The 26687-nt window shown below is 33.3% G+C and overlaps 1 protein-coding gene across 1 annotated transcript; it reads left to right on the top strand.

Moving 5' to 3' along the window:
• The first annotated feature begins 63 nt into the window (after positions 1-63).
• LOC132744817 (dnaJ homolog subfamily C member 27-like) lies at positions 64-14665 on the top strand. The gene is made up of 7 exons (XM_060733598.1): positions 64-581; positions 4085-4167; positions 4340-4409; positions 5018-5182; positions 7770-7886; positions 11701-11861; positions 12833-14665. Exons 1-7 carry the CDS (start codon positions 510-512, stop codon positions 12963-12965), a joined length of 801 nt encoding a protein of 266 aa, XP_060589581.1. The 5' UTR covers positions 64-509; the 3' UTR covers positions 12966-14665.
• Positions 14666-26687: the final 12022 nt, after the last annotated feature.

Below are 26687 nucleotides of genomic sequence, written 5' to 3'. Positions count from 1 at the left end.
CCCCTCAGTCACGCTAGGGGAGGTAACCACAACTTCTTTTTCGACCACAGCGTTGATGTCAGCAGAGTGCATATATTATACCGATCCGCTATAAACATGTTCGGCTTCCGGTAATCAATATCATCGCATTTTCATGAAAACTGACAAGTGTATACAGACATTTACACTTTTTGAAATGATTTATAACGTGTGAAGTTATTTTTATGTATACAAATTACTTTTGACTTCCTAGGGCAGCAGAAATAATGCGACTAATCTCTTAAAAATCTACGATCGTACCCCACCCACCAGATTTTGCATGGTATCGAATGTAAACAAATATTTTCAAAGACGAAAATTGGATTTAAATTGTGTTATATAGTTAGAATTGTGTGAATAGTTAATAGAATACTTTTTTGACATTTTATCATGTTAGAATATAGAATTTATCTTATTATTTGATCCAAAGTTGATCTACATGAAATCTCAAAATTAGCATACCAAACAAGGATCTCTACAAACTGTCAAGAATGGAGAAATCACGAGGAAAGCGTGCCTTGAGGATTAAGATAATAAGTATGGGTAATGCTGAAGTTGGAAAGGTATGAATTAATGTAAATTCTCACACTAAAATACCATCAAGCTTAATCATAATTAATAATGTCAAATTTAATGAATGTTACTTTAATGCAAAGCAAATTTACATGTACAGGCCGGAAAGTCAGATAAAAACAATTTTTTCATTTTTTTACATTTTTCGTTTTAAATGTGTCATTCAGTATCACTTATTTGATATGAAAACTAATCGTAAAGATTGATCATTCATGAGGGCATTCCTTGCATAAAATTAGGGTATTACTATTTTAAGTATTCATATAAATAGCGACCAATCAGGCTAGGGGTATTCCTTACGTCACGCTCTTATTGCATGCGCATGGCAATTAACTAATTATAGAACGGCATAGAAACTGGATTAAAAGTAATGTTAGTTCAACTAATGAATATTAATTAAGCAGTAACATGGTCAGCTGTTTTCTATGTGATAATTTTAATTTGCTTTTGGGGTACATGTTTGTTTTGGTTTCTGACACAGATTAATTAAATTCTTAGCTCTTGCAATAAATAATTTACAATAGAAGCTGGGACTCTGTTATAAATTAACCGACAAATAAATATTTGTCATCGGCTAAGGTGCATTTGACCTATTATTTAAATTTATCAATAAGCAAGAAAAACATTTTATTTTTCCATTTTAGCTATGCAATTTATATAACAGTTGTTAAATATTGAAAGAGACCAATATGAAATAATAAAAAAACAACAAGAACTGATCCATGACCCAATTAATTTATGATTGTCAACATGCGAAAGTACCTGATTGAAAAAAAGTTAAATGATGCTTTGATTAATCTGTATTTTATTGATCTGCTTAAATTTAATATTTGAAATTCTATACCAGCCTACCTTGATACTTATTTTAGAGATAAAAATTAACTTAACTTAAATTAATTATAGCGTACAATGAAAATCCGTGGTATACCGTGGTTTTTAGGAAAAAACCGTGGTATACCATGGTATTTTCTTTCTGGCGGTACCCAACTCTGTATAACCCACTATTTATCATTGAGTGTGCATTAAAACTTATGTCACCCACCAAGAATTGATACTGAAAACTTCACTGGTATAAAATTATATATTTTTTTTTGCATTTAATTTGAATTTCTTTTAAACATACATGTGTAGACTATTTCCAGTGCCTCTCCACTGTCTCTAAAACAAACATGCATGCAAAAACTTTATTACCTTGACCCCAAAAAATATTGTAAATACCCTCAAATGGATGATATATCTGTCAGCAAAAATGGGGTGCTGAAACTTCTTGCCAACCTAAAGATAGATAAAGCTGCAGGCCCAGACCTTGTTCGGCCGGTTGTCCTCAAAGAACTGAGGAATGAAATCACAGATATCATCACAATCCTATTCCAAAATTCTTTATCTTCTGGTACAATTCCCTCTGACTGGACCAAAGCCTATGTTTGCCCTATTTACAAAAAAGGTGACAGCACAGATCCAGCCAACTATCGACCGATTTCATTAACATGTATCCTTTGCAAAACGCTCGAACACATTGTCGCCTCACATCTCTCTTCACACTTCAGTAATCACAACATTCTCTTTGACCTTCAACATGGCTTTAGGGAGAAACGCTCATGTGAAACACAGCTTATTGAACTAACAGACTCCCTTGTCAACAACATCTCAGCAGGGAAACAAACAGATCTTATTCTCCTTGACTTTAGCAAAGCCTTTGATAAAGTAAATCATCGTAAACTTCTCCTTACCCTTCAAGAAAACGGTGTCTCCACACAAATTCTCAATTGGACACGTTCCTTCCTGATAGGTCAGAGCCAAACTATTGTACTGGAAGATGAACACTCTACAGAAGTCCCTGTAAACTCTGGTGTCCCCCAAGGCTCCGTCCTCGGCCCACTCTGCTTCCTGATCTACATTAATAAACTTCCATCTTCTGTCTCCAAGTCCCAAATTCGCCTCTTTGCTGATGACACTGTGGTTTACATTACTATAAACTCATCTTCAGACTCACAATCCCTCCAGGAGGATCTTGATAAGATGCAAATATGGGAAAGGGAGTGGGACATGGAATTCAACCCCTCAAAATGCCAAGTCCTTCACATCACTAAAAACAAAAAAGTCATCAACAACAAGTACTTCCTTCATGGCCAAGCTTTAACATCAGTTCCTAGCTCAAAATACCTTGGCCTTGACTTGTCCACAGACCTGAACTACAACACACATATCTCAAGAATTACATCAAATGCAAACAAAACCCTAGGATTCATAAAACGAAATATCAATACAAAAAATGAAAAAGTAAAACAACTAGCTTATAAATCCCTAGTAAGACCCCAGTTAGAATACGCATCAACTGTTTGGAGCCCCTACACACAATCAAACATCCAAAAAATAGAAATAGTCCAAAGACGAGCGATACGCTGGGTAAAACAGGATTACTCCCCTCTGTCGTCAGTTACAGCCATGCAGAAAGATCTTGGCTGGCGTTCTCTCGAGCATCGCAGACTAGACTTTAGACTTATTATGTTTTTTAAAATTTACCATAACCTAGTAGCCATTAGCCTTCCCACCTACATTAAAACTCCATCTAGGCTTACTAGACATATGCATCCCCTCTCTCTTAGGAAAATACAGGTTACATCAGACTACCATAAGTTCTCCTTCTTCCCCCACTGTATCACACTTTGGAACCAGCTCCCAAGGAACATTGTCACCCTGCCTGATCTAGATCAATACAAACAGGCAGTGGTTAAGATACAGTATTAGTTGACTTGTTGTGTTTTTACTTTTAAATCTTTCTTTCACCCTTACTAACAAAAATATTTTAACAATGACTAGAAGTTTTCAATGTCTCTCACTGTCCTGATCATGTTCATTTTCAGGTTTTTACTTTCTCTCACACCTTTTACTAACACACCGACGCGCACAATTTCCTGCCTATAACACTCGCGAGAGGGGTTGGCAGTACTCAGAGATAGATAGATAGTCTGGAAGCCAAAGCATTTAAAATCCCTGTAATACTTGTGTTTTAAACAACTAGTATACTCATAAAATTTAAGTAAACATGTATTTCATCAAGTCTTGCAACAAATCCTGTATATGGTAATATGAAATTAGGCAAAGCCTATGAACAGAGAAGTCTTTAAAAAAATCGTTCATTACTCGGAATACTCGACAATCCGAAAAGTTGCAATTCGTTGCTATAGGAATACCCCGCCTACTGCCCATTATCATTGAGTTTCATTTAAAATGGCGGCTCCCGACTAGAACTGACACGGAAAATTTCATTGATAGGTATAGAATTCTGTAATATTCTTTAATTGGTGTTTTATTTGATTTTCTTTTACATATACACGTGTAGTCTATAATCCGGCAAGCCTAAGACTGGGCTCGCTTTGCGGTCCCGCCTTTGCCTTCCCCGCATAACCAATGGGCATACCTCATTATTTTCTTGTTATAATTATTGTATAAAATATAAAACTAATAATGTGTTGGTGTATTTATTTTACAGAGTTGTATTATTAAGCGTTATTGTGAGAAGAGATTTGTACACAAGTACCTGGCCACCATAGGAATAGATTATGGTGTTTCTAAGTAAGTAAAAATTATTTCGGCTTTTTTAAAACATCATATCATGACTTCTGATAGTCTGATTTGAAAAAGCGAATTACCTTTCCTGTCCTTTTGTGTTAATCCAGTCAAAGATTTATTTCAATGCCATTAATTCTAACTTTACTTTTAAGCAAGCATAATTATATTATTTCAGGGTGACAATCAAGGATAGAGAAGTGAAAGTAAACATATTTGATATGGCAGGTCATCCTATATTTTATGAGGTATGTTTATCTGTAATAGAGGTATATTTTTCTGGGTGAAATTTTAGGTCTTAATTATCATGATTTAATTAAAACATGCAGTCTATAAAATATATATGTAACACCCTGTTGTTTGGATACTATCTGTATCTTATTGGTTGCATTTAATTACTGTATATTTGATACCATATGTGTATTACATTACAATTAGTTTGTGATAATTTTATTATGACCAACTTACTAAGCAATTTGTATCCAAAACTTCTCTGTTTCATGAGATGTTTCGTTTTGCTTAAGTACAATTGTTGTGGTCCTAATATTTGTTTTACATGTCTATTTGTAACACTTTACTACAGGTAAACGTAATACTGTAGTTCCTATCACTAATCAGTGATTTTTCTAACTTAATTAGGAAGAGGCCTAATCTTCTTGATTTTGAGAAGAAAATAAGGCTAAAGAAGCTTGTTTGGGAAGTAAAATAGCTGGTGTAAGTCAAACTGCATGCTTTTAAAGATTTTGATTGGAAAGAGGCCTTTTATATGTCTCTGTGATATAACGAGAAAAATCGCTGACCTATAATAAATTATACAATTATAACTTATATTATTCTGATTTAATTTTGATACTAGGTACGTAATGAGTTTTATAAAGATACCCAAGGTGCTATAGTTGTGTTTGATGTGAGTGACAGAAGCAGTTTTGAGTCGTTAGATCATTGGTTATTAGAGATGCAGACGGAGATGGGAAATCAGACCGAACATGATAATGTTGTTATATGTGTATGTGCTAACAAGGTAAATAATCATTCTGTTACATTTCAAGCTGCATGCCTTCAAATGAACCAAAATAGTTCAAGAAAATCAAACTTGCAAAAAACATACTAAGATTTTAAGAAAAGTAAAAACATTCAAGATTCAAGTAATAATTTACATATTATGTGTGATTAATGACTGATTTTGCAGTATTCTACTGTGCATGTTTCTACTGTGTGACTAATGCAGTACAATGTAAGTCCTATTTTTGCATATTTGACATCTTTAAAGTTATTTTTCGGGATTTTACACATGTAAATGTCATTTGCAATACTGTGTTATTTATCTTCTTTGTTCACTCTACAATATTTTACTTTTACATTTTCAAAATTTTCATGAAATTAGCCTGGAGGCATGCTGCTTTAAGGTGTATATAGGTATATATCTAAATTATTGTTTGAATTTTAAATTAGAATACTTACAATGCCTGTATAAAAGAAATATGATACTAAATTGTTTGAAAATCACATGCAAGAAATCATTGCTAAATTGATAATATCCTGCTAAAAGTTTCAGATAAATATTTTGTTCCGAAACTTTTTATGTACAATATTCATGTGTTTTAAATAACTGAGACATTCTATGTTACAACATTTTTGAGAATTGATCATTATATTATGGAAACGATATACTTTTTAAATTTGATTAATTTAAAAAAAATTATTTCATAGGATATAGATCTGTACCCATTATTTGTTTGTTTGTTTGATTAGGTTTTACCTCACATTGACACAGTTAAGGTCATATGGCGACATTCCAGCTTTACTGGTGGAGGAAGACCTCAGGTGCCCTTCTGTGCATTTATTTCAGGCACGAACGGGCACCTGAGTAGAACCAACAACGTTCTGTAAGCTAGCTGGATAGCTTCTCTACATGAAAGAATCCAAAGTCCCTGTCGGGATTGGAACCCACAGCAGTTAGGGGCAAGTGGTTTGAAGTCAATGATCATAACCACTTGACCATGGATGCCCCTGTTTACCATTTAAGTTGAAACTTATTGTCAGTGGACCTTAAATAATATGAGAAATAAAGTACACATCTTCTGAACTCCTAGCATTATAGGGACCTCCCAATCAGCCCTTGTCTTTTGAATATTTGTTTATGGGATGACTAATATAATACCTAAAATGCTCTGAAGCTCTCAGAAGTGTGAACTACTTTAAATAGTAAATACATGTAGCTGTGTTAAATGACTGTTGTCATATAACATTTAAGGTAGTCTTACTGTAATGCTTTCCCGTAAAAACATTTCAAACACCGGCCAATATGGTAATTAATCGTTCTTTTCCAAAACATTATTGTTTACAATTTTCAGTATTCAGTAATTCTCAACAATTTATAACCTTAAAGGGGCAACATTCGCTGCCGCGGCAGCGAGTATTTGTGGGTGTGACTAATCAGTGATGTAAAACTGTCTGTTATAAATCCTGAACTATAAATAGCATGCAGTGTTAACCTGCAGAGAGAATGTAAACAAATACAGCTGATTTTACACAGGAGAGGTTTAATGGATCAACATTATCAAGTCATCTTGTCCAGATATTATTTTTGAAGTCAGTTGTTTTTCTTTTTTTCACTGGAATGCTGTATATGTCCTTTATCAAGTAAGACAATTATATCAAAATCCAAAAGATGTGCCTTATACATGGGGCATTTCTTTTAGGAACAACCTGCTAAAAATGTTCTAGACAGGAATTTAAAATATTTTTAAACTGTTTAATATGTAAAATTTTTATGCATATGCAACATTTAGTTTGATTAACATTTGTGAAATGTAATTTTTGACTACAAGATATTTACAACAAAATATAGTGTAAATGAAATATACTTGGAAGTTACTTTAACTGTTTTCATGAAGTTTAAACCATTCAAATACAAGTTAAATCAGTACTTTGAAAATTAAAAAAAAAATCATAGATTAATGGATTATTGTAAATTTGTTGGATTTGATAAAGCAAGTCAGTAAAAGTTATTGTTATATTCAGCATTCCAATGTGTCGTCTGCTGAAAATCTCCCTCCCTGAAATATACATCGTCTGCTACAAATCTCTCTCCCTGAAATAAACACTGCCACATGCTTTTGTTTACTACTGAAGGTTCATGACCTGTAATGATCACATGGCTCCTCCCAGGGAAATTCAAATTTCAAATTTGACAGCCAGTATTTTTTTCCAGAAACACACTTAACAAAGGTATATTTTGAATAATTTTGGTCAATCTTTATCAAAAATATCTATGCCTACAAACATGCCAAGTGTTGTTTTAATGCATTTGGTAATTAATCTTTAATCTTTGAAAAAGGGTCCCTGAAGTGAAGCATGCATAAAATTAATAGGAAACCTGCCCTAGCGCCATCTGCTGGCTTTTATAGTCCAGTTGGGCCTTTAACTTTAGTACATAGCAATAAGGGATGAGTGATTGTAAATAATCTAATACCCAAAATTTTTAAAAGAAAATAACCTTATGGAAATAACCGATTTGCTACAAAATTGGCCGATGTTAGAGAAATTTTTGGCGGGAAATCATTACAGTAAGACTACTGTTAAAATGTAATGTCTAATATTAACAGTGTGACCGGAAGAGACAGGTAGATGAACATGAGGCTAGAATCTGGGCTGATAGTAAAGGTTTTCTTTATTTTGAAACCTCGGCGCAAACAGGAGAAGGTGTGAATGAAATGTTCCAGGTAACGATTTGTATACATAAATATATCAATATATGGGATGGCTCATCCTGTATGTTCTTGTTAACTAAAGAGAAGTTTAAGAATTTACACACAAAAAACATACTTTAAGTGATTCAGAAAGTTAAAATAAATAGATTTTTTCTATGAATTGATTTTTTTTCAACATTTTACTTTGTACAATTGTTAGCTTTTGTTTTACAAAAGTAATGGCACTTAATTGATGGTGCCTTTTTAGCTCGACTATTCAATAAGAATAAGTAGGGTTATTGTAGTCACCTGAGAGCGTTGATGTCGGCGTCAGCATAACCACTTTAGTTTAAGTTTTTGTAATACCTCATATATTTTCAAAGTCCATTGACAAATGGCTTTGAAACTTTGCACACTTGTTCACCATCATGACCCCATCCTGTAAATTTTTCATCTTAGAACATTTAAGTTTGCATACCACCTGACACCTCAGATATTTTCATATTATATTGACATCTGGCTTTGAAACAACTCTCTCCAAGGCCTATAACTGTTACATGGATTTAAAGAAAAATTTTGCCCTTTTGTTAACTTAGAAAATTTAACATTATCAACGCTCTTTTACTATCAAGCACTAAGAATAATCGAGCGTTGCTATTCTACAGACAGCTCTTGTATTAAGAGCAATTGTAAATTTACAAAACTGAAACTAAAAACATATTATATTTTGTTTTGATGCAACAGGCTTTTTACAGGCCTGTCAGTAACTTATCGTTTCTTTCAAAATTGATAGAAAAGGCTGCGCTCTTCAGACTAAATAACCATGTCTATACCCATAATTTGTTACCCAAAAATCAATCAGCATACAGGCGTCATCATTCATGTGAGACTGCTTTACTCAGACTTGTCAATGATCTTCTAGATGGTATGGAGAAGCAAGAGGCCACAGCTCTAATTGCAATAGATCTAAGTGCAGCTTTCGACACCGTTGACCACAACATTCTACTCGACGTGTTGCACAGTCAGTACGGTGTCAATGGTACCGTGTTAGCTTGGGTGGACTCGTACCTGAGACCTCGTAGTTGTCGCGTCAGTGTTAATTCTACTGATTCGACTCCACGATTGCTGGAATGCAGTGTACCTCAGGGGAGCTGTCTTGGTCCGTGGCTCTATCTCACATATGCGGGAACCCTATTTGATGTGATACCACCATCCATATCTGTGTACGGCTTTGCTGATGACCACATTGCTAGTCAACGCTTTCGACCAACTTCAGTGACCAATGAACTTAACGCTATAAAGCAACTTGAAGACAGTGCTGTAATCATCAATGACTGGATGAATGCCAATAAACTCAAAATGAACACCACTAAGACAAAATTCATTATGTTTGGTAGTAAAGCCCAAGTTGGTAAATGTTCAATTAAAGAAATTGATATCGCCGGTGATAAAATTCAAAATGTCAGTGTCATTAGATACTTAGGTGCCTACTTAGACGAGGGCCTAAAATTCTCAACACATGTTAAGACCAAGTGTAGAACTTCTATGTTAAATTACTTGAGAATAAAGAGCATTCGCAAATATCTGACTCAGGACGCCACGAAAATACTAGTATTGTCGCTTGTAATCTCACATTTGGATTATTGCAACGCTATATTGTTTGGCATTTCAGAAAGAGAGTTACAGAAATTACAGCGTATCCAGAATATGTGCGCTAAACTTGTTTTGCAACGCGGAAAATATGATAGTTCCAAAGACTCTTTGTTGGAACTGCATTGGTTACCAATTAAAGCTAGGATCAATTTTAAAATACTATGTACAATGTATAACTGTTTTATGGTCAATGCTCCAGTTTATCTAACAGAACTGTTACACAAGCCTGTCATAAAAAGACCAAATCTCAGATCTGTTGATAATATGGATTATTGTTTTGCTGTCCCCTTTAACAAAAGGAAAACATTTAACGACAGAAGTTTTAGTACCGTTGGTCCAACTCTCTGGAATAAATTGCCTCTGTATATAAGACAGTCTTCGACTTTGGACATGTTCAAGAAAAATGTCAAAGCCTACTATTTTAGAGATTTTTAAGCATTGTTTTAAGATTGTGATTGGGCTGTAAACTGATAGAGATGTGGAAATGTGTTTGAAATTTTACTGAAATAACCATTAATTTTTATTTTCTTTTAAATTATTTTTTATTGTTATTTTTTATAACTATTCTTTCTTTTTTTAAAGTTTTTAATACTTTATATTTTACACGGCTGATATCTTTAACATATTTTTTTTGTAGTTCATTTGCCATGCATATGTGTTGTTTTTTTATCTATATGTACATACTTTTATTATCCTTTTGTACAACGCCATTGAATATGTATATAGAAATAGGCGTTTAATTAAATAGAACAGTTTCAGTTTCAACATCAGTAACCTAAACATTAAAGGAGTATTAAGTGCAACAAATAAAGTTGACTGTAACAGTTGCTGTTAAACCTAAGTTATATAAGCACAAGCTCTAGAAACGCAGGCCATTGATATGATAATTTTAGTAACCTGTCATCAAGACACAGTGACTGCCCTCTTTCCAATTTCCAGTCTGTATTTATTTTAAGAAATAGATAACACCCAATACACTAAGCATATATTGAAATACAACAAAAACTCAGGTTTACATTTACTGAATTTATTCCAATAGTTTGGTAATAGGATGGAATGATTTTGGCCGCAACATGTAAAAATTTCAGTCAGTGGAAGTGAAGCCTATCAGTAATTTTCCATTAATTACTAGCGACATATAGAGACGATTTTTGAAAACATTGATTTATTTGATTTTCTTGCCTACCTGATGGCTCCTGATGGTCACCATCTCCACCAAGTAATACTGGTTCCACTGGAATCTCTCTTTCCTGTTCTTGAGGATTCTCATTTAAATCTACAGCTTGTATTTTCCTTTTTCTCCCTTTACCTCTTCCAGGCATTATTAGTACAAAGATGAATTAAGATTCTTTTTATTATGATTACAATGTGTTGCTGTTCTCTTGAGAGTTTGCAGGAAAAGGAAGCTGATAGGGAATTGCATCTTGGGTAATAATGCCAGACAGATACAAGGTCGAAGTTCAAAATTACCTCCCTTGATATTTGAATTATGCCAGTACAAGTAACTTCCCTTGAATATTCTTGTAGACAGTTCAAGTTACTTCCCTTGAGTGTATTTATATACAATAACAAAATATAGGCATTCTAAAATAAACAGCAAATATTGTTTAATGCAATATTTGGATTTATTATCCATTGAGTGTTATATTGACACTTCATTACTTTATTTATCAGCGACTTTATTAAAGCCGCCTTCAGGTTTTCTAAAGGTTAAATATGATATTTATATAAATCATTTCATATAATTGTCAAGTCAAAAGAATTAAGGTGGAAAATGAAAATTGCCGACAATGAAATACGTAAATAATAAGGATACCCCTTGATACCTCAAATCTACTGGTCCGCTCTCTATACATGTATCTAAATTAGTAAAACTAAGGATTCATCTCCTGATTTTCTATTTTTGGACACGAACGTCACTGATATACTATAAATAGCTTGCGGGAAGCTGTTTATAAGAAGGTTAAACAGTGATATGATGCACTTTTGCTAGATAAAACACTGAAATACTAAGTTTGAAATAAACATAATTATTTTTCCAACAGAAAATAAAAGCTGAATGCTGCTTTTACTGTAATGTTGACTATGATTGAAATAGTTCTCCATATTTTTATTAATATTTATTTTCTTTTAAACATTCATGTTCCAATAAAAATAGGACAAACTTACTCTATATGATTTGTTTATATTGTAGGCATTATTTGAGGGTGTAGTGACGGCTGTAGAGAATGGCGGGAAGAAAGCACCATTCCAGACACAGCTTGGTTATACAAAAGATCAGATTGAGGCCATACAGAGGTTAAAAAATGCCAAGGGAGATTATGAAAGACTTGGCTTAACCAGTGGTGCATCAAAGTAAGTAGTAACAATTGCCTCCTTGCCTCCGATGTGAAAAATAAATTGAACATCTGTCTGATATGATCATATATTAATGGTTGTTTAATAAATCATCGTGACCGCCTCCATGGTCGAGGGGTTAGAGTCGATGACTTCTAACCCAGTTACCTCTCCTGCTTGAGTTTGATCCCCGGATGATGCTTTGGTAGTTTAGCACGGAGGAAGGTAGTCTAGTACTGGTTTAACTCTCCAGGAGCGATGGTTAGGAAACTACCCGCCTATATGACTGAAATACTGTTGGGAAAAGGAGTAAAATGAAACAAACAAACAAAACTAAATCATCGTAGAACATGGTGTTCAATTTTTTTTTGCGTTTTAAAAGCTTGACTTTTCAAAGAATATCGGGTTATCTCATACTCGTGTTTGAGTTGACAAAATGCTTGGTTATGGCTTTGACAACTGGAGCATTTTTATTGACATATTAGAGTGTATCATATGCCCATGCCGTTTTTTGCAACTCCGTAAAAATGGCATTGTACAGCTGTGCATATATTTTGATATTACATCATTTGCATTATACAAACATAGCGTTAAGAGGTGCTAAATGTTAGTGTTATACTATAGACGCGTCAATGAAAAAAGTTACTTTTTCACTTTAAACAGTTTTTATTTTGGGTAATTGATAAATATAATATTATATTCATGCATAAAAGTATACATCTAGATTGGTTTTTCCATGTTCGTATTAAGAAATCATTTTACTGCTAACATTGCAAGCTTTCATATAATGCAAATGGGATCACATTAAGTTCTTATTACACTAGTGTAATACAGATTTTATTATTTAATGGCTTTGTTACACTCCTGGGCTGTGGTTTATTTAATTAATTACATTTACATAAACTATATATGATGTTTTAAGTACAGTGTCATATATGTAATTAAATTGATACAATGTTTTATGTACAATGTCATTTATGTAATTGTAGAGATGAGGTCAATAAAGCCTACAGAAGACTTGCCGTATTATTACACCCGGACAAAAACGTTGCTCCTGGTAGTGAAGAAGCTTTTAAAATCCTGGTAGCTGCACGGACAGCCTTGTTGAAGAGATGTTCATGATGATCGTACTCAATAGATTACACACAATTATAGATTATAAGAATCTTACACCGTCTGCTGGTATACTGGAATATCTAGCTCGGGGGTAACTGTTTAGGGCGGTTACAAGGCTCTGCCGAGTTTCCGCTAAACAGTTACCTTAGAGCTAGATGTTCCTGTCTATACTGATGGCCAGTGTTTGATTCTTTTTCTTGCATGTCACATATCAATTATTTTCAGAAAGACAGGATTTTCTAGCACAGGTGTAAACGGTAGATAATCCTGTCTGATATACAAGAATACACTAAATTTCTATCTATGGGCATGCTTTAGATGTTTAATCTATCCTATTTTAACTCAAGCATTCACTAGAAATGTTACTGATTATTGGGGGTTGGCTGTTCATTACTTAAGCAGTTGTATCTGCAAATATAATGTATAAGTTTACAATGTCATCAGTCCATCAAATTATACAGTGCTAGGCCTAACTGTGTTTAATTTCAGTCGTTATTTATTAGGTTGTAAATACTGTATTTATCTTCAAATGGCAAAGTTAAAGTCACTATTTTTGTACATAAATAACAAGGAGATAAATCAGTATGTCAGTTTTAAGTGATTGCATAGACAAGCAATGTAGAAACCAAGATATCAGTGATTTTGTATATCAAGGATATGGTTTAAAACAAAATTATATAGTATAAAATTAAGAGATTAATTTTATTTTACCAGTAACTCCTTTATCAAGGATGTAAATATTGCCATTTTTGTTGTTTGTTTTTTTGTTAAGTAACTGCTATATGTTTAATGATAGATAAATTCAAAAGCGAAATGCTGTTTTTCAGGTGTATTTTGTAGCTTTTTGTCTACCTCATTTTTGCATTGTAATAGGTGGATGAGTCTGCCAATAGGAGGTGACAGCCTGTTCCAAGCCTTCACTGTATGCTTTTGCTTTTACAGTGATATCTTTGTGAAAGAAGTGCCACCTTCTTGGCTGTGATCTAGTACTGCTATAAATAAAGCTTTTGCTGTAATTGTGCCTTTGAGAAAATAATTCAAGCTCTTGTATCAAGCTATGTAACCTTGAATTTATCGTATGTGATTAATCCTATGTGGTTACCACTTTCCCAACTAGCCAGTACTGATGTTTGCATACTAGTTAGGCAATATAAAATAAATTCCCAGATTCTCATCCCCACCCGCCCGGCAAAAATTGCTCCGCCAGAACTATTTTTATTTAAAAAAGAAAGTCTTAAGTTTTATCGTGAGGATCGGTCAATATTAACATTCCTATAATCATCTTTAATCTCCACAATTGACTGGCTACTAAGCCCTTATGATTTCTATATAGCAAGTTACACACAAATGACCTTAAGACTTGATGTTTAAGATCAGTTGTCATATAGAATCTTTGCCTCGGCTGAAGGTCGAATGGCGTCCACGGGATTATAAATCCAATGTCTATGTTGAGCTATGTCAAGAGTTTGTTTTATATCCACTGACAGAGTTATATTAAGACTTCCTCTAATGCTTATCTGTAATGGACGGTTTTTATGTATGGCTAAAAATAGCTTTTACGGGAAATCTGAATCGTAACGAAGGTGAAACAAATACAGTAGCAAGCAAGAAATAACAAAAGTAGATCTGAACTTTAGTCAGATTGAGAGTGGTTTGAAAAACTTACGGTAACTGTATTATGACATTTTACTAACAGCAAATTACTTCAAAGTAATAAACTTTTCTGCATAAAACACTTGCGACAATAGTGGATTAAAAATTCCAGTACACATATCATCTAAGACTGTCACGGAAACTGTGTATTAGGCTTGGAATTCAAACACATAAATTTGAAGTTTGTTGGCCCAACTCTTGTCCTATTGAAAGTGAATTTCATATTTGAAAACGATAGCCGTTTTTCTGAAACTTTTAGATTTTTAGCTCATCTGTCACAAAGTGACAGGGTGAGCTTTTGTGATCGCTTTTCGTCCGTCCGTCCGTAAACTTTTACTTTAAATGACATCTCCTCATAAACCACTAAGCCAATTTCATCCAAACTTCACAGGAATGTTCCTTTGGTGGTCACCTTTAAAAATTGTTCAAAGAATTTAATTCCATGCAGAACTCTGGTTGCCATGGCAACCGAAAGAAAAAACTTTAAATATCTTCTTTTAAAAAACCCAAAGAGCTAGAGCTTAGATATATGGCATGAAGCATCTTTTAGTGAGTGTCTACCAAGTTTGTTCAAATAAAAGCCCTGGGGTCAAAATTGGCCCCGCCCCAGGGGGTCATTGATTTACCCTATATGCATATATTAAAAACTTAAAAAATCTTCTTTTAAAGAACCCAATGAGCTAGAGCTAAGATATTTCGTATGAAACATCTTCTAATGAGTGTCTACCAAGTTTGTTCAAATAAAAGCCCTGGGGTCAAAATTACCCCGCCCCGGGGGTCATTGATTTTCCCTATATGCATATAGTAAGAACTTAAAAAAAATTTCTTTTAAAGAACTCAAAGAGCTAGAGCTAAGATATTTAGCATGAAACATGTTCTAATGGGTGTCTACAAAGTTTGTTCAAATAAATGCCCTTGGGTCAAAATTGGCCCCGCCCTGGGGGTCATTGATTTTCCTTATATGTGTATAGCAAAAACTTCAAAAATCTTCTATGAAAAAACCCAAATAGCTAGAGTTTAGATATAAAGCATGAAACATCTTCTAGTGAGTGTCTACAAAGTTCAGATAAAGCCCTCAGGTCAAAATTGGCCCCGCCCCGGTGTCATTGATTTTCCTTATATGTGTATAGTAAGAACATAAAAATCTTCTTTTAAAAAACCCAATGAGCTAGAGCTTAAATATTTAGCATGAAACATCTTCTTATGGGTGTCTACCAAGTTTGTTCAAATAAAAGCCCTTGGGTTAAAATTGGCCCTGCCGGGGGGGGGGGGGGGGGCAGGTCATTGTTTTTCATTATATGTGTGTAGTAAGAACTAAACATCATGAAACATCTTCTAATGGGTGTCTTCCAAGTTTGTTCAAATAAAAGCCCTGGGGTTTAAACTGGCCCTGCTCCGGGGGCCTCCATTCAGGTGAGCGACCTCAGGGCCATCATGGCCCTCTTGTTTCTTTAAATTACGTAACATGATTATGAGTGTTACAGAAATATTATTTTTAGATATACAAAATGTATGCAATGTGTGTGTGTATGCGTAATTGGTGTATTGGGGAGTGATTATTATTTCATTTAGTTGGGAGTAATTATTATTTTATTTATTTGGGAGTAATTATTATTTTATTTAGTTGGGAGTAATTATTATTTTATTTAGTTGGGAGTAATTATTATTTTATTTTAGTAGAAATTTGTTGTGTTGCAAATTGATTGTGTTCAATTACTATAGACAATGATTCATTGTCTTACATTTGTATTTATTAGAAATATAATTAATTACATTTTTTGTTAAAGCTGCACGCCTCCAGATGAGCCAAAATATTTCAAGAAATTCAATCTTTAGACAAATGTATTAATATCTTAAGAAAAGTAAAAAGATTCAATATCTAATTAATTATTTACATGTTATGTGCGATTAATGACTGATTTTGCAGTATCAATCACTATAATTTTACTGCGTTACTAACGCAGTAAGAGGTATTTTTGTATATTTTGGCCTCTTTTTGGCAATTTGAGTGGATTGTAAGTGCCATGTGCAACGTGTAAAATACTTTATTTGTTCACTTCACAATATTTTACTTTAAAATTAATTTTCAAAATTTTCATGAAAATTAGCATGAATCTTGAGGCATGCTGCTTTAACAGTATACATGTACTGTTTGCCTTCATAACTCTTGTATCTCAATATCAGTATTCTTTGCTAGAGAAATTTAAAAAAATGATGCACACATATTATTTTCAAATTCATCTGATTTCTTTGTCTCGGCTATGGAAATAAGCTTTGTATTATTTTTGTATTGATCTTTAACCTTTTAGCTTATGGGTTATCCACAGATTTTACCCATGTATCCAGTGCAGACCAAGATCAGCCAGCTTATCTGTGCCATCCAAACGTGGTCCCTACCATTCGCTATTAAGTTAGTATTCATTTAAAAATTTTCCCCCCAAAAAATGAAAAAAAAAATAAATAAAATTTTTTTAATGATAAATGGGTTTGTCCAGATCAAAAGTCTATCTAAGAAACTTAAGGTGTAATGGATTAGTAAGAGCATGAATTATTTCAATTGCATTGTTTGAAGTTGCTGCTTTAAAGGCCCATTATGGTCTAGAAATTATTAGCTGCTTTAAAGGCCCATTATGCTCCAGGAATGCTTATTTTTATTTCTCAAAGCTTTTAATTTTTTAATGTCCTGTTATGGTTTCAAAATATTCTCACTGGCCGATTACCTGAACCTTCTTTTGTCTTTTTAGCAATTTGTACACTTAAAGCAAGTGATTTAGTATTTTGTATTGATGTCAAAATACTACTTTGTTTAAATTTTTGCTGCTTTTATGACAAATAATTCAACATTTGTTACTACTTTCTTCAGGTGAAAAGCATCTAACATGCATTCAAATAATTATTTAAACGTTATAAAACTGATGTATGCCCTTCCTAAAGAAGGAAAAAATTATTCTTGTCTGAGGGAAAATGTGCCTTGAAGTGTTTAAATTGATTGCATTAATCAATGTATAGGTGTTTTGATAAAGGTGAATTTGTAGTGCTTTCATCGGCAGCTAAACTCTTACATTGCTAAATATTTTAAATTAACTTATACATCATTCAATCTAGACAAAAATATTTATCATTTTGATTAAATTTCAAAATAAATACCGACTGATTAACAATGCAGAACAACACAGAAGAAAAGTCAGCTTTTCTTGGTCTTCACTCATCACATGGGTACAATTATTTATCGCAAGTAATTGGTTAATAAAGTCTTACGTCATATTATAAACAGTTTAAGCTGTAATAAATAAAGCTTTTGTTTGGAAGGTAAATTACAAATCTTAAAATATTCTTTATCTACATTAGTAAGGTATAGGCATTGCTTTTTTCTTTTTTGGAATTTTGTATTCTTTTTTTTTCAAATCAATATAATATATATTTAATGTTTGTAAATTTTATTATTTTTAAGATGTGTATTTAATGTTTAATTCTATTTATTTTAATGTTTTTAGCAGATTGTACCATTTTGAATCCGTCCAATTGAATCTCCATATGTGATACATTTGTATATTGCTATATTTTTATTTTGTGATTAGAATATTTTTAAATAAACATATCGCATAACATCGCTTGTTTTCCGTGTACATGTAATAAAGCTATTAGTTATTTTTTTAGATTACACAGGTATTATATAATATCTGTATGTAAAAGCACCTGTCAAAACAAGTTAATGTCATAGTGTGATAAAAAGAATTTTATGTTTGGTTTCATTTCATGTAATTGTGTTGCAAAATTTTATAAAATTCGTCCCAGAATAGCTTGTCAGAGGCTTGCTTTGTAACAATTTTTTTGAACTTGTTTGATACTGTTTAATATGGCAACTCTATGAGATCCTACATATCAAATTGATCAGTTATTACATAGTTATTGCAAGTTTGCTGTTTATGGCACAATATATTCTTGGGTATAACAAACAACATTTCAGTGACCAATAAAAGATTTAAACGTTTACTTGAACTGATAAAATTCTACATTAGGGTAAACGTTTACCCTTATGTAGAAATTTATTGTTTCAAGTAAATGTTTACCCTAATGTAGAATTTTACCAGTTCAAGTAAATGTTTACCCTAATGTTGAATTTTATGGGTTCATGTGAATGTTTACCCTTATATAGAATTTTATTAGTTCAAGTAAACGTTTACCCTAATGTACAGTTTTATCAGTTCAACCCTTACATAGAATTTTATTGGTTCAAGTAAATGTTTACCCTTATGTAGAATTTTATTGTTTCAAGTAAATGTTTACCCTAATGTAGAATTTTATTAGTTCAAATAAATGTTAACCCTAATGTAGAATTTTATCAGTTCAAGTAAACATTTACCCTAACATAGAATTTTATCAGTTCAAGTAAATGTTTACCCTAATGTAGAATTTTATCGGTTGAAGTAAACATTTACCCTAATGTAGAATTTTATTGGTTCAAGTAAATGTTGACCCTAATGTAGAATTTTATCAATTCCAGTAAACGTGTACCCTTAAGATGCTTGTTTAAGGTTTTTAGATACAGAAACTATTATTCAGTCCTAAGAAATTATGAAGTAATATTAAAAAATTGGACCTAGAGAGAAACTGATACACACATATAATTTTTAATTTCAATGATATTCAGATATTTTTTTTAATTGTTTTTTATTTATTTTGAAATGTTCATGCTTTTAGAGAAACAATAAATGATATTTTTGAAATTGATTTCGTGTTTGTTTTGAACGTAGTTATTTATAAAATAATATGTAATATAATATAAATTAGATGATGTTAATTGACCTCTTTGTATTGGTAGATATATTGTATGTGTATATTGTATGTGTATAAAAATGAACGCACTATGCAGGTCACATGTCAGTTTTAAAGATATACATGTACTGTGCTCATCCTTGAGTAAAATATATTAATCATACAAATGTATTGAAATCTATGAATTTCTAAGTGAATATGTCTAATTTGAATAAAAGAATGAATAAACTATGTTTGGGAAGCTGTGTTCCCTATTACAGGTAAAGTCAAGTTGGTCTTAACTTAAAGGTCAGTGGGCACCATATGCACATGCAATTTTTAGCTCGACTATACAAAGTATATGGAGAGCTGTCCAACTCGCTCGGGCGTCCATGTCCAGATTTCAGATTAATGTTTTGGTGCAGTAGAAAAAAAATATTTTCACAATAATTCGTCATTTCTTAAGGTATCAACTTTTAAACATGTGTTCCTTATCATCAACGACATCTTACGTGACAAGGTTCATAACTCTGGCACCAATATTTTCAGATTTATCTCCCTGGAACTTAGAATTTTCCTTAAAAATATTATTTTTTACTGTTATTTATTTCCTAAGTAATGAACTTCATACTTCAAATATATTTACCTTTTTATCAACCACATCTTTTGTGACAAGGTTAACTCTAGCACCAATATTTTCAGATTTATCTCCTCTTGAAATTAGAAATATTATTTCTGTTACTTACTTATTTCTTAAGGGATCAACTTCATACTTCAAATATATGTACCTTATCATTAACCACATGTTATGTGACAAGGTTCATAACTCTAGCACCAATATTGCAAGAATTATCTCCCCATTATCTTCGATTTATTTTACTTGAAAATGTTATATTTTATTACAACTTTTTAAGTTTTAAAGGTATCTACCTCAAACTTCAAATACTTATTCCTTATCACCAATTACATCTTATGTGACAGGGTTCATAACTCTTGAAGCAATATTATCAGATTTATCTCTCTTTGAACTTCTTAAAGAAAAGTTATAACTTCTTTACTTTTTAAGGTATCTACTTCAAACTTCAAATAAATATTTTTTATCATTACACACATGTTGTGTGACAAGGTTCATAACTCTAGCGTGACTATTTCCAGAATTATCCCCCTTGAACTTGGAATTTATGTTAACAAATGTTATTTTTTTTACTATAACTTGATACATAATTATACATAATTGATTTTTCTTTTATAGTTTTGTCTTCCTTACTGCGTCCAGTATTTTATTAGTTGAGCTTCGCAATCTCCTGTTACAGCTCTTGTTAATGTTTGATTTTGAAGGAAAGCACCACTGGATAGTTATCCAGCTAGCTTACGGAAGTATGTGGTTCTACTCAGGTGCCCGTTTTTGTCTGAAATTAAGTACAGAAGGGCACGCGAGGTCTTCGCTGGAAAGTCGCCATATGACCTATACTGTTTTGTGCGACGTAACCTCCACTCACTGCACAAAAAGAAATCTTTCTATCCATAACAAATGACTTGATTTGCATAGAATGTATTTGAAACACTCCAAAACTGCCGCTTAAATTGCAGCTAAAGCCGTGCTGGACCTAATCCGATCTTGTGCTACATTAGAAATATGTATGTGGCTCCGTTGGGCTCAAACCCACAGTAAGAGACTGAACTCTTAACCACTAAAATCATTAAGCAGTTATTCTCATCGAAGTAAATAACTTTAAGAGAAAATGATATATTGATTCCTTAGCTTTGAATTTGCTTAGACTGCCACCAATGTTGCGATCAAGAATTAAAAGAAGACTGTTAGTTTTACCAAGTTCAGGTTTGCAAAATGGTTCTAATTCAAAACAGGAAACCTGTTAGTCATGCAAGAAAAAAAAAGAAGCCTGGTTTGACTTTAAGGCTCGATTCGGGCTTCGAAATCTTAACTGTCTTGCACAACTAGTAAGTTCATAAGGAAGATAGCTAGCTTAGGAATATAGCTATACATTTAATTAAACGCAAAGAATTGATTGCATTTATACTGTATTCTCGTACAGTGGCACTGCTGTTCATTTTCATTAAGTCGAAAATTTTAATGACTAGTAGAAATTATTAATAATAATAAGGTTTAAATATTTAATTTTACATGATTATCATGAAAGCTTGAATCATAATTTAACTACTCCCGAATGTGCCCTTTCTGGAAACAGACTGTCATTGCATTAAAAGAGCTTAGCTAGAACTAACCACAATTGGTGTTACTCGAGGAAATATGAGTGTCTTCAGTGAGGCTCAAACGCGTAACATCTTTATACGAATGAAGTCATCTTAATTTTAACCACTGAAATCACAAGGCAGCCTTTTCTCATCGAAGTGAACTGACATGGACATGTAAGTACCTGATATGATTTAATAGTTTGAATGAAGGTAACGAAAAACTTCTCGATTGTACGTTTTGATAGCACTCTCCTGCCAACCAAATGAATTATGAATGGTAAGAAAATAGTCAATGACAACCATGTCTGGTTGCTTTTAAAATGAGACAATGGAATATTCTATCCTCCATTCCTTATCACCCCCAATATTGTTATCTTTTTCATTGCCTCTTTATTGCCCCATTGCAATTTTCCATTGCCCCAATGCTATTTCTTTTATATCCCCATTGCATTCTCTTTATAACCCCTTTACAATCTGTTCAAATAACCAACTACAATCTGTTCATTAAATCACAATTGTAATTTCTATAAACACCTGTTCAATCTTTTCAATAAACAAATTGCAATCTGTTCTTTATTATTCCCATTTTAATATTTTAATTTTCCTCACTGCAAGCTCTTCTTTATTTCCCCCAATATCTTTATTGCCCCACTGCAATGTCTTTAATATCCCATTTTTATGGTACATGTACTTCAATCTCTTCATTGTCCCCATTGTAATCTTTCCATTGCCTGCCTCAACTGCAACCCCTTCATTGTCGTCATCTAATTCTGTTCATTTCCACAATTTTAATTTCTTTATTGCCCTATTTCAATATTTTCATTGTCGTCACTGCAATCTCTTCATTGCCCCGTTGCAATCTCTTCATTGCCCCCACGCAACTACCTTTTTTGGTCCCCATTGCAATCCCCAAAATAATATCTTTATTACTCATTGTTATTTCTTTAGGGGCTCCTATTGCATCTTTTTAAGCAGTGCTTTAGACTATGCCGGTGACAGGGTCGTTAGATATGGGAGATAACCAATTCTTCGAATAAGATTAATTTCCCTTGATTTTAAAAAGATTTTTTTTCTCACTAGGCCGGATTAATAAAACGCATTTGTTTCCTGTCTTCTAATCAATGTGCAAACACTTGTGCGCTCGGGAAATTTCTAAATGACATTTTCAGGCATATATTTTTATTGCCTGTATTAATTTACTTAAACATGGCTTCTGAAGCAATTTTACAAAATCAATAATTGGCCAATTTGCTTTCATGACTTGATCAGGGAATGAATACTTATCTATATGTCCAGGAAATATTTTGTGTGACATAGTCTTAATCAAAACATACTTGCAAAGAGTCAAAAACAAGTTTCATGTTCAGAAAACTGTATCACTGTTGATAGGCGCACAATAACCAAACCGTCTTTTTTAATCGGGCCTTAAAGAAACGAAAATTCATTTCAAAAAGAGGGAGAGTAATCTTACTTAAAAATTTGATAGTCAGTTAACTGCCTTTGATAATCGAACCTAATAACTAGCTTGTGGTCCAAGCATTAGATGCTCGCTTAGGATGTGAGAGGTCCCGGGTTCGAATCCAGGTCCAGATTTGAAAATATCTTTTTTTTTTCAATTATTCATATAAAACCAATTTTACTAAGATGTGCAAAGAAAAGGTACTCGATTGTGTTTAAAAGATGAAAAATAAAGATTGTACATATATACTGATGTCAGTTTGAAACTCTGGCTTAGAAACATATTAATATGTATTATACTATTATAATTAGCCGTTTTAACAATAATATGTATGAGCCGCGTCACGACAAAACCAACGTAATGCGTTTGCGACCAGCATGGATCCAGACCAGCCTGCGCATCCGCGCAGTCTGATCAGGATCCATGCTGTTCGCTTACAAACCCTATAACAAGTAGAGAAACTGATAGCGAACAGCATGGATCCTGATCAGACTGTGCGGATGCGCAGGCTGGTCTGGATCAATGCTGGTCGCAAACCCATTACTTTGGTTTTGTCATAGCGCGGCTCATATTTTTTACAACTTATCTATTTAGTTTTTGAAGATGTTTTTGATTTTAGTTTTTCTAGATACCCTTAAGTACACATGGACAGACGAGCCATAAATGATTCTGTAAAAAAAAGAAGGGGGGACTGTTTTACTCGCAACCTTTGCATTAATATAAAAATAATTAAAGCATATCTTTCTTTTAGGTTTATCACTGTCAGTTTAAGTAGGTTATGAGTTTATATATTTAAGTACTTAATATAAAGCATTCAAATCAACGATGAATTAACCGTGCGACGTATGTTAAGTAACGGGCGACTTTTTAAGAATCAACAAAAATTTAAAGAAAGAGAAATTGGTCAGTTCAGAAAAGTTCACTGTTTCTGAAAGTGTTAAAAATGCATAATCAACGACAAGGTTTACTATATTTTACCTACGAAATATCAGTACATCATATGGAATCATACGTCATTCTGCAATAGTGATGTAGCGAACATGTTGATTAAATTCTACACCAAAACTTTTCATGCACATTATTATTATTTATTTGGGAAAAAAATGATGAAAACATATGGATTTCAAATATAAAATACCAATAGTATAGGTGGTATTCAGATTACACGGGTGCATTCTAGAGGGGTTAGAGTCGATGACTTCTAATCCAGTTACCTCTCTGGCGTGGGTTCGATCCCTTGGAGATGCTTTGGTAGATTAGCGCGGAGGAAGGTAGTCTAGTACTGGTGAACGACTGCCCGCCTATACGACTGAAATACTGTTGGGAAAAGGCGTAAAATGAAACAAACAAACAAAATCTAGACTCGGCAATCTCCGTCAATTCTTGAAGTCGTCCGATGTGTTCCGATTCGACTATGCTGGTGACAATGTCGATATATAAGGGAGATAACTTATTTATCACTTAATAAAGTAAGATTAATTTCCCTTGATTTTAAAAAGATTTTTTTCTCACTAGGCCGGATTGATAAAACGCATTTGTTTACTGTCTCCTAGTCAATGTGAAAACACTTGTGCGCCCGGGGAATTTCTAAATGACATTTTTCAGGCATATATTTTTATTGTTTGTCTTAATTTACTTAAAACTCGCCTCTGAAGCAATTAAATAAGCTGTATATGTTTATTTTCGTTACAAAATCAATTATTGGCCAATTTGCTTTCATGACTTGATCAAGGAATGCATACTTATCTATCTGTCCAGGAAATACTTTGTTTGACATAATCCTAATCGCAATATACTTGCAAAGAGTCAAATATAAGGTTTATGTACTGAAAATTGTATCACTGTTGATAGGCGTACAATAACCAAACAGACTTTTTTAATCGGACCTTATAGAAACAGAAATTCATTTCAAAAAGAGGGAGAGTAATCTTACTTATATAGTTTGATAGTCAGTTAACTCCCTTAGATAAAAAAAATGTTTTTTCCTTAGATGCTCGCTTCGGGTGTAAGATGTCCGGAGTTCGTATCCCGGTCCAGGCATTTGAAAATCTTTTTTGTGTCTTTTTTTTACATTTTTTTATCAATTTTACTCTTAAACTCATTATATACATATACAACTTTTTTTTAAAGATATTTTTTTATTTTTAAATTCTTAAATTCTTAAGAACTAATTCAGTAGATCGTACTTCTATTTTTTCCATATCAGTGTTACACTTATCTGTTTCATAGTTTCATGGACACATTTAACTTGCTATTTAATTAATATTAGGAATTTAATATCAAAGCCTTAACTGAGTGGGGCTCTCACATTAAGCCTGGTACTGGAAGCTGTAAAAGATTTCCGCCATACTTAAGTTATTTAAGGTGTTTGGATTAAAAAATCATGTATTATTTTTACTGGTGGCACGATGATGAAAAAGTGATGATTACACGATGACAAAAACGTGATGGAACGATGATGAAATCCCGAGGATGATATTGGACGATAGTGCTCCGCGATAGTGGTATGGGACGATGGTGAAATAGCGATATAATATAGCATTTCCGTCATTGTGCCATTGCTGTTGCACAATCGAGCCGTCTGCCACTACGATTTCACCATCGTGGTATCGCGATTTTACCATTGCACTTTATGTGGTATCGCGATTTTACCATTGCACTTTTATGTGGTATCGCGATTTTACCATTGCACTATTATGACTTTATACCATAAAGCCATCGGATTTATAACGTAATTACCGAAATTATGTCATATTGTTTATAACATTGAACTAACGCCTTTTCACCATCGAACCATCATCGTCTTTTCACCATCGTACCCACATCGTCTTTTCACCATCGTACCATCATCGCCTTTTCACTATCGTACCATCATCGCCTTTTCACAATCGTACCATCATCGCCTTTTCATCATCGTATCATCATCGCCTTTTCACCATCGTACCATTATTGCCTATTCACCATCGTACCATTATCGCCTTTTCACCATCGTACCGACATTGCCTTTTCACCATCGTACCATTATCGCCTTTTCATCATCGTACCATTATCGCCTTTTCATCATCGTACTGTCATCGCCTTTTTCACACCATCGTACCCATCATCGCCTTTTCATCATCGAAACCTTTAAATTCCCCCTTTTTCCCATCGAACCATTACGCCTTTTCCCATCTTTACCCACTTGGACTTTTCACCATGGTACCTTTTCTTTTCCCCTTTTTCATCATGGGTACCATAATCCCCTTTTTTCACCATCTTTACCTTTTTATCGCCTTTTTCATCATCGTACCATTATCGCCTTTTCATCATCGTACTGTCATCGCTTTTTCACCATCGTACCATCATCAAAGATTAAGTTTATAACGAATTAACTGTCATATTTTTGGAGTCCATGACCGCGACTTGTATATTTTAATGTGAGGAAGTTATCAAGCTACTTTAAGGAAGATCAGTGGTTCTATCTCATGTTCCCGTTCGTGCCTGAAAAAAAAATGCACGGAGGGAACCTGCGATCCTCCTCCATTAAAAAAATTTGGAAAACTGCCATATGACTGTGTTGGTGCGACGTAAACCGGAATAAAAGGATCCCTAACATCATTGATATAAAAAGAATTGCAAGAATTGAATGTCCATTATGATTTTAATCA

The sequence above is a fragment of the Ruditapes philippinarum genome, unplaced genomic scaffold, assembly GCF_026571515.1.
Source record: "Ruditapes philippinarum isolate M1 unplaced genomic scaffold, ASM2657151v2 ctg5909_1_1_1_1, whole genome shotgun sequence".
In the NCBI taxonomy this organism is placed as follows: Eukaryota; Metazoa; Mollusca; class Bivalvia; order Venerida; family Veneridae; genus Ruditapes; species Ruditapes philippinarum.
This window is presented reverse-complemented; position numbering and strand designations above follow the sequence as displayed.

What these genes read in the sequence shown, in the direction of transcription:
- LOC132744817 (XM_060733598.1), top strand. Translation starts at nt 510, where the DNA reads ATGGAGAAATCACGAGGAAAGCGTGCCTTGAGGATTAAGATAATAAGT. An exon ending in GTAATGCTGAAGTTGGAAAG is followed by an intron (nt 582 to 4,084) that starts GTATGAATTAAT and finishes TTTATTTTACAG; the next exon opens with AGTTGTATTATTAAGCGTTA. An exon ending in GTGTGAATGAAATGTTCCAG is followed by an intron (nt 7,887 to 11,700) that starts GTAACGATTTGT and finishes TTTATATTGTAG; the next exon opens with GCATTATTTGAGGGTGTAGT.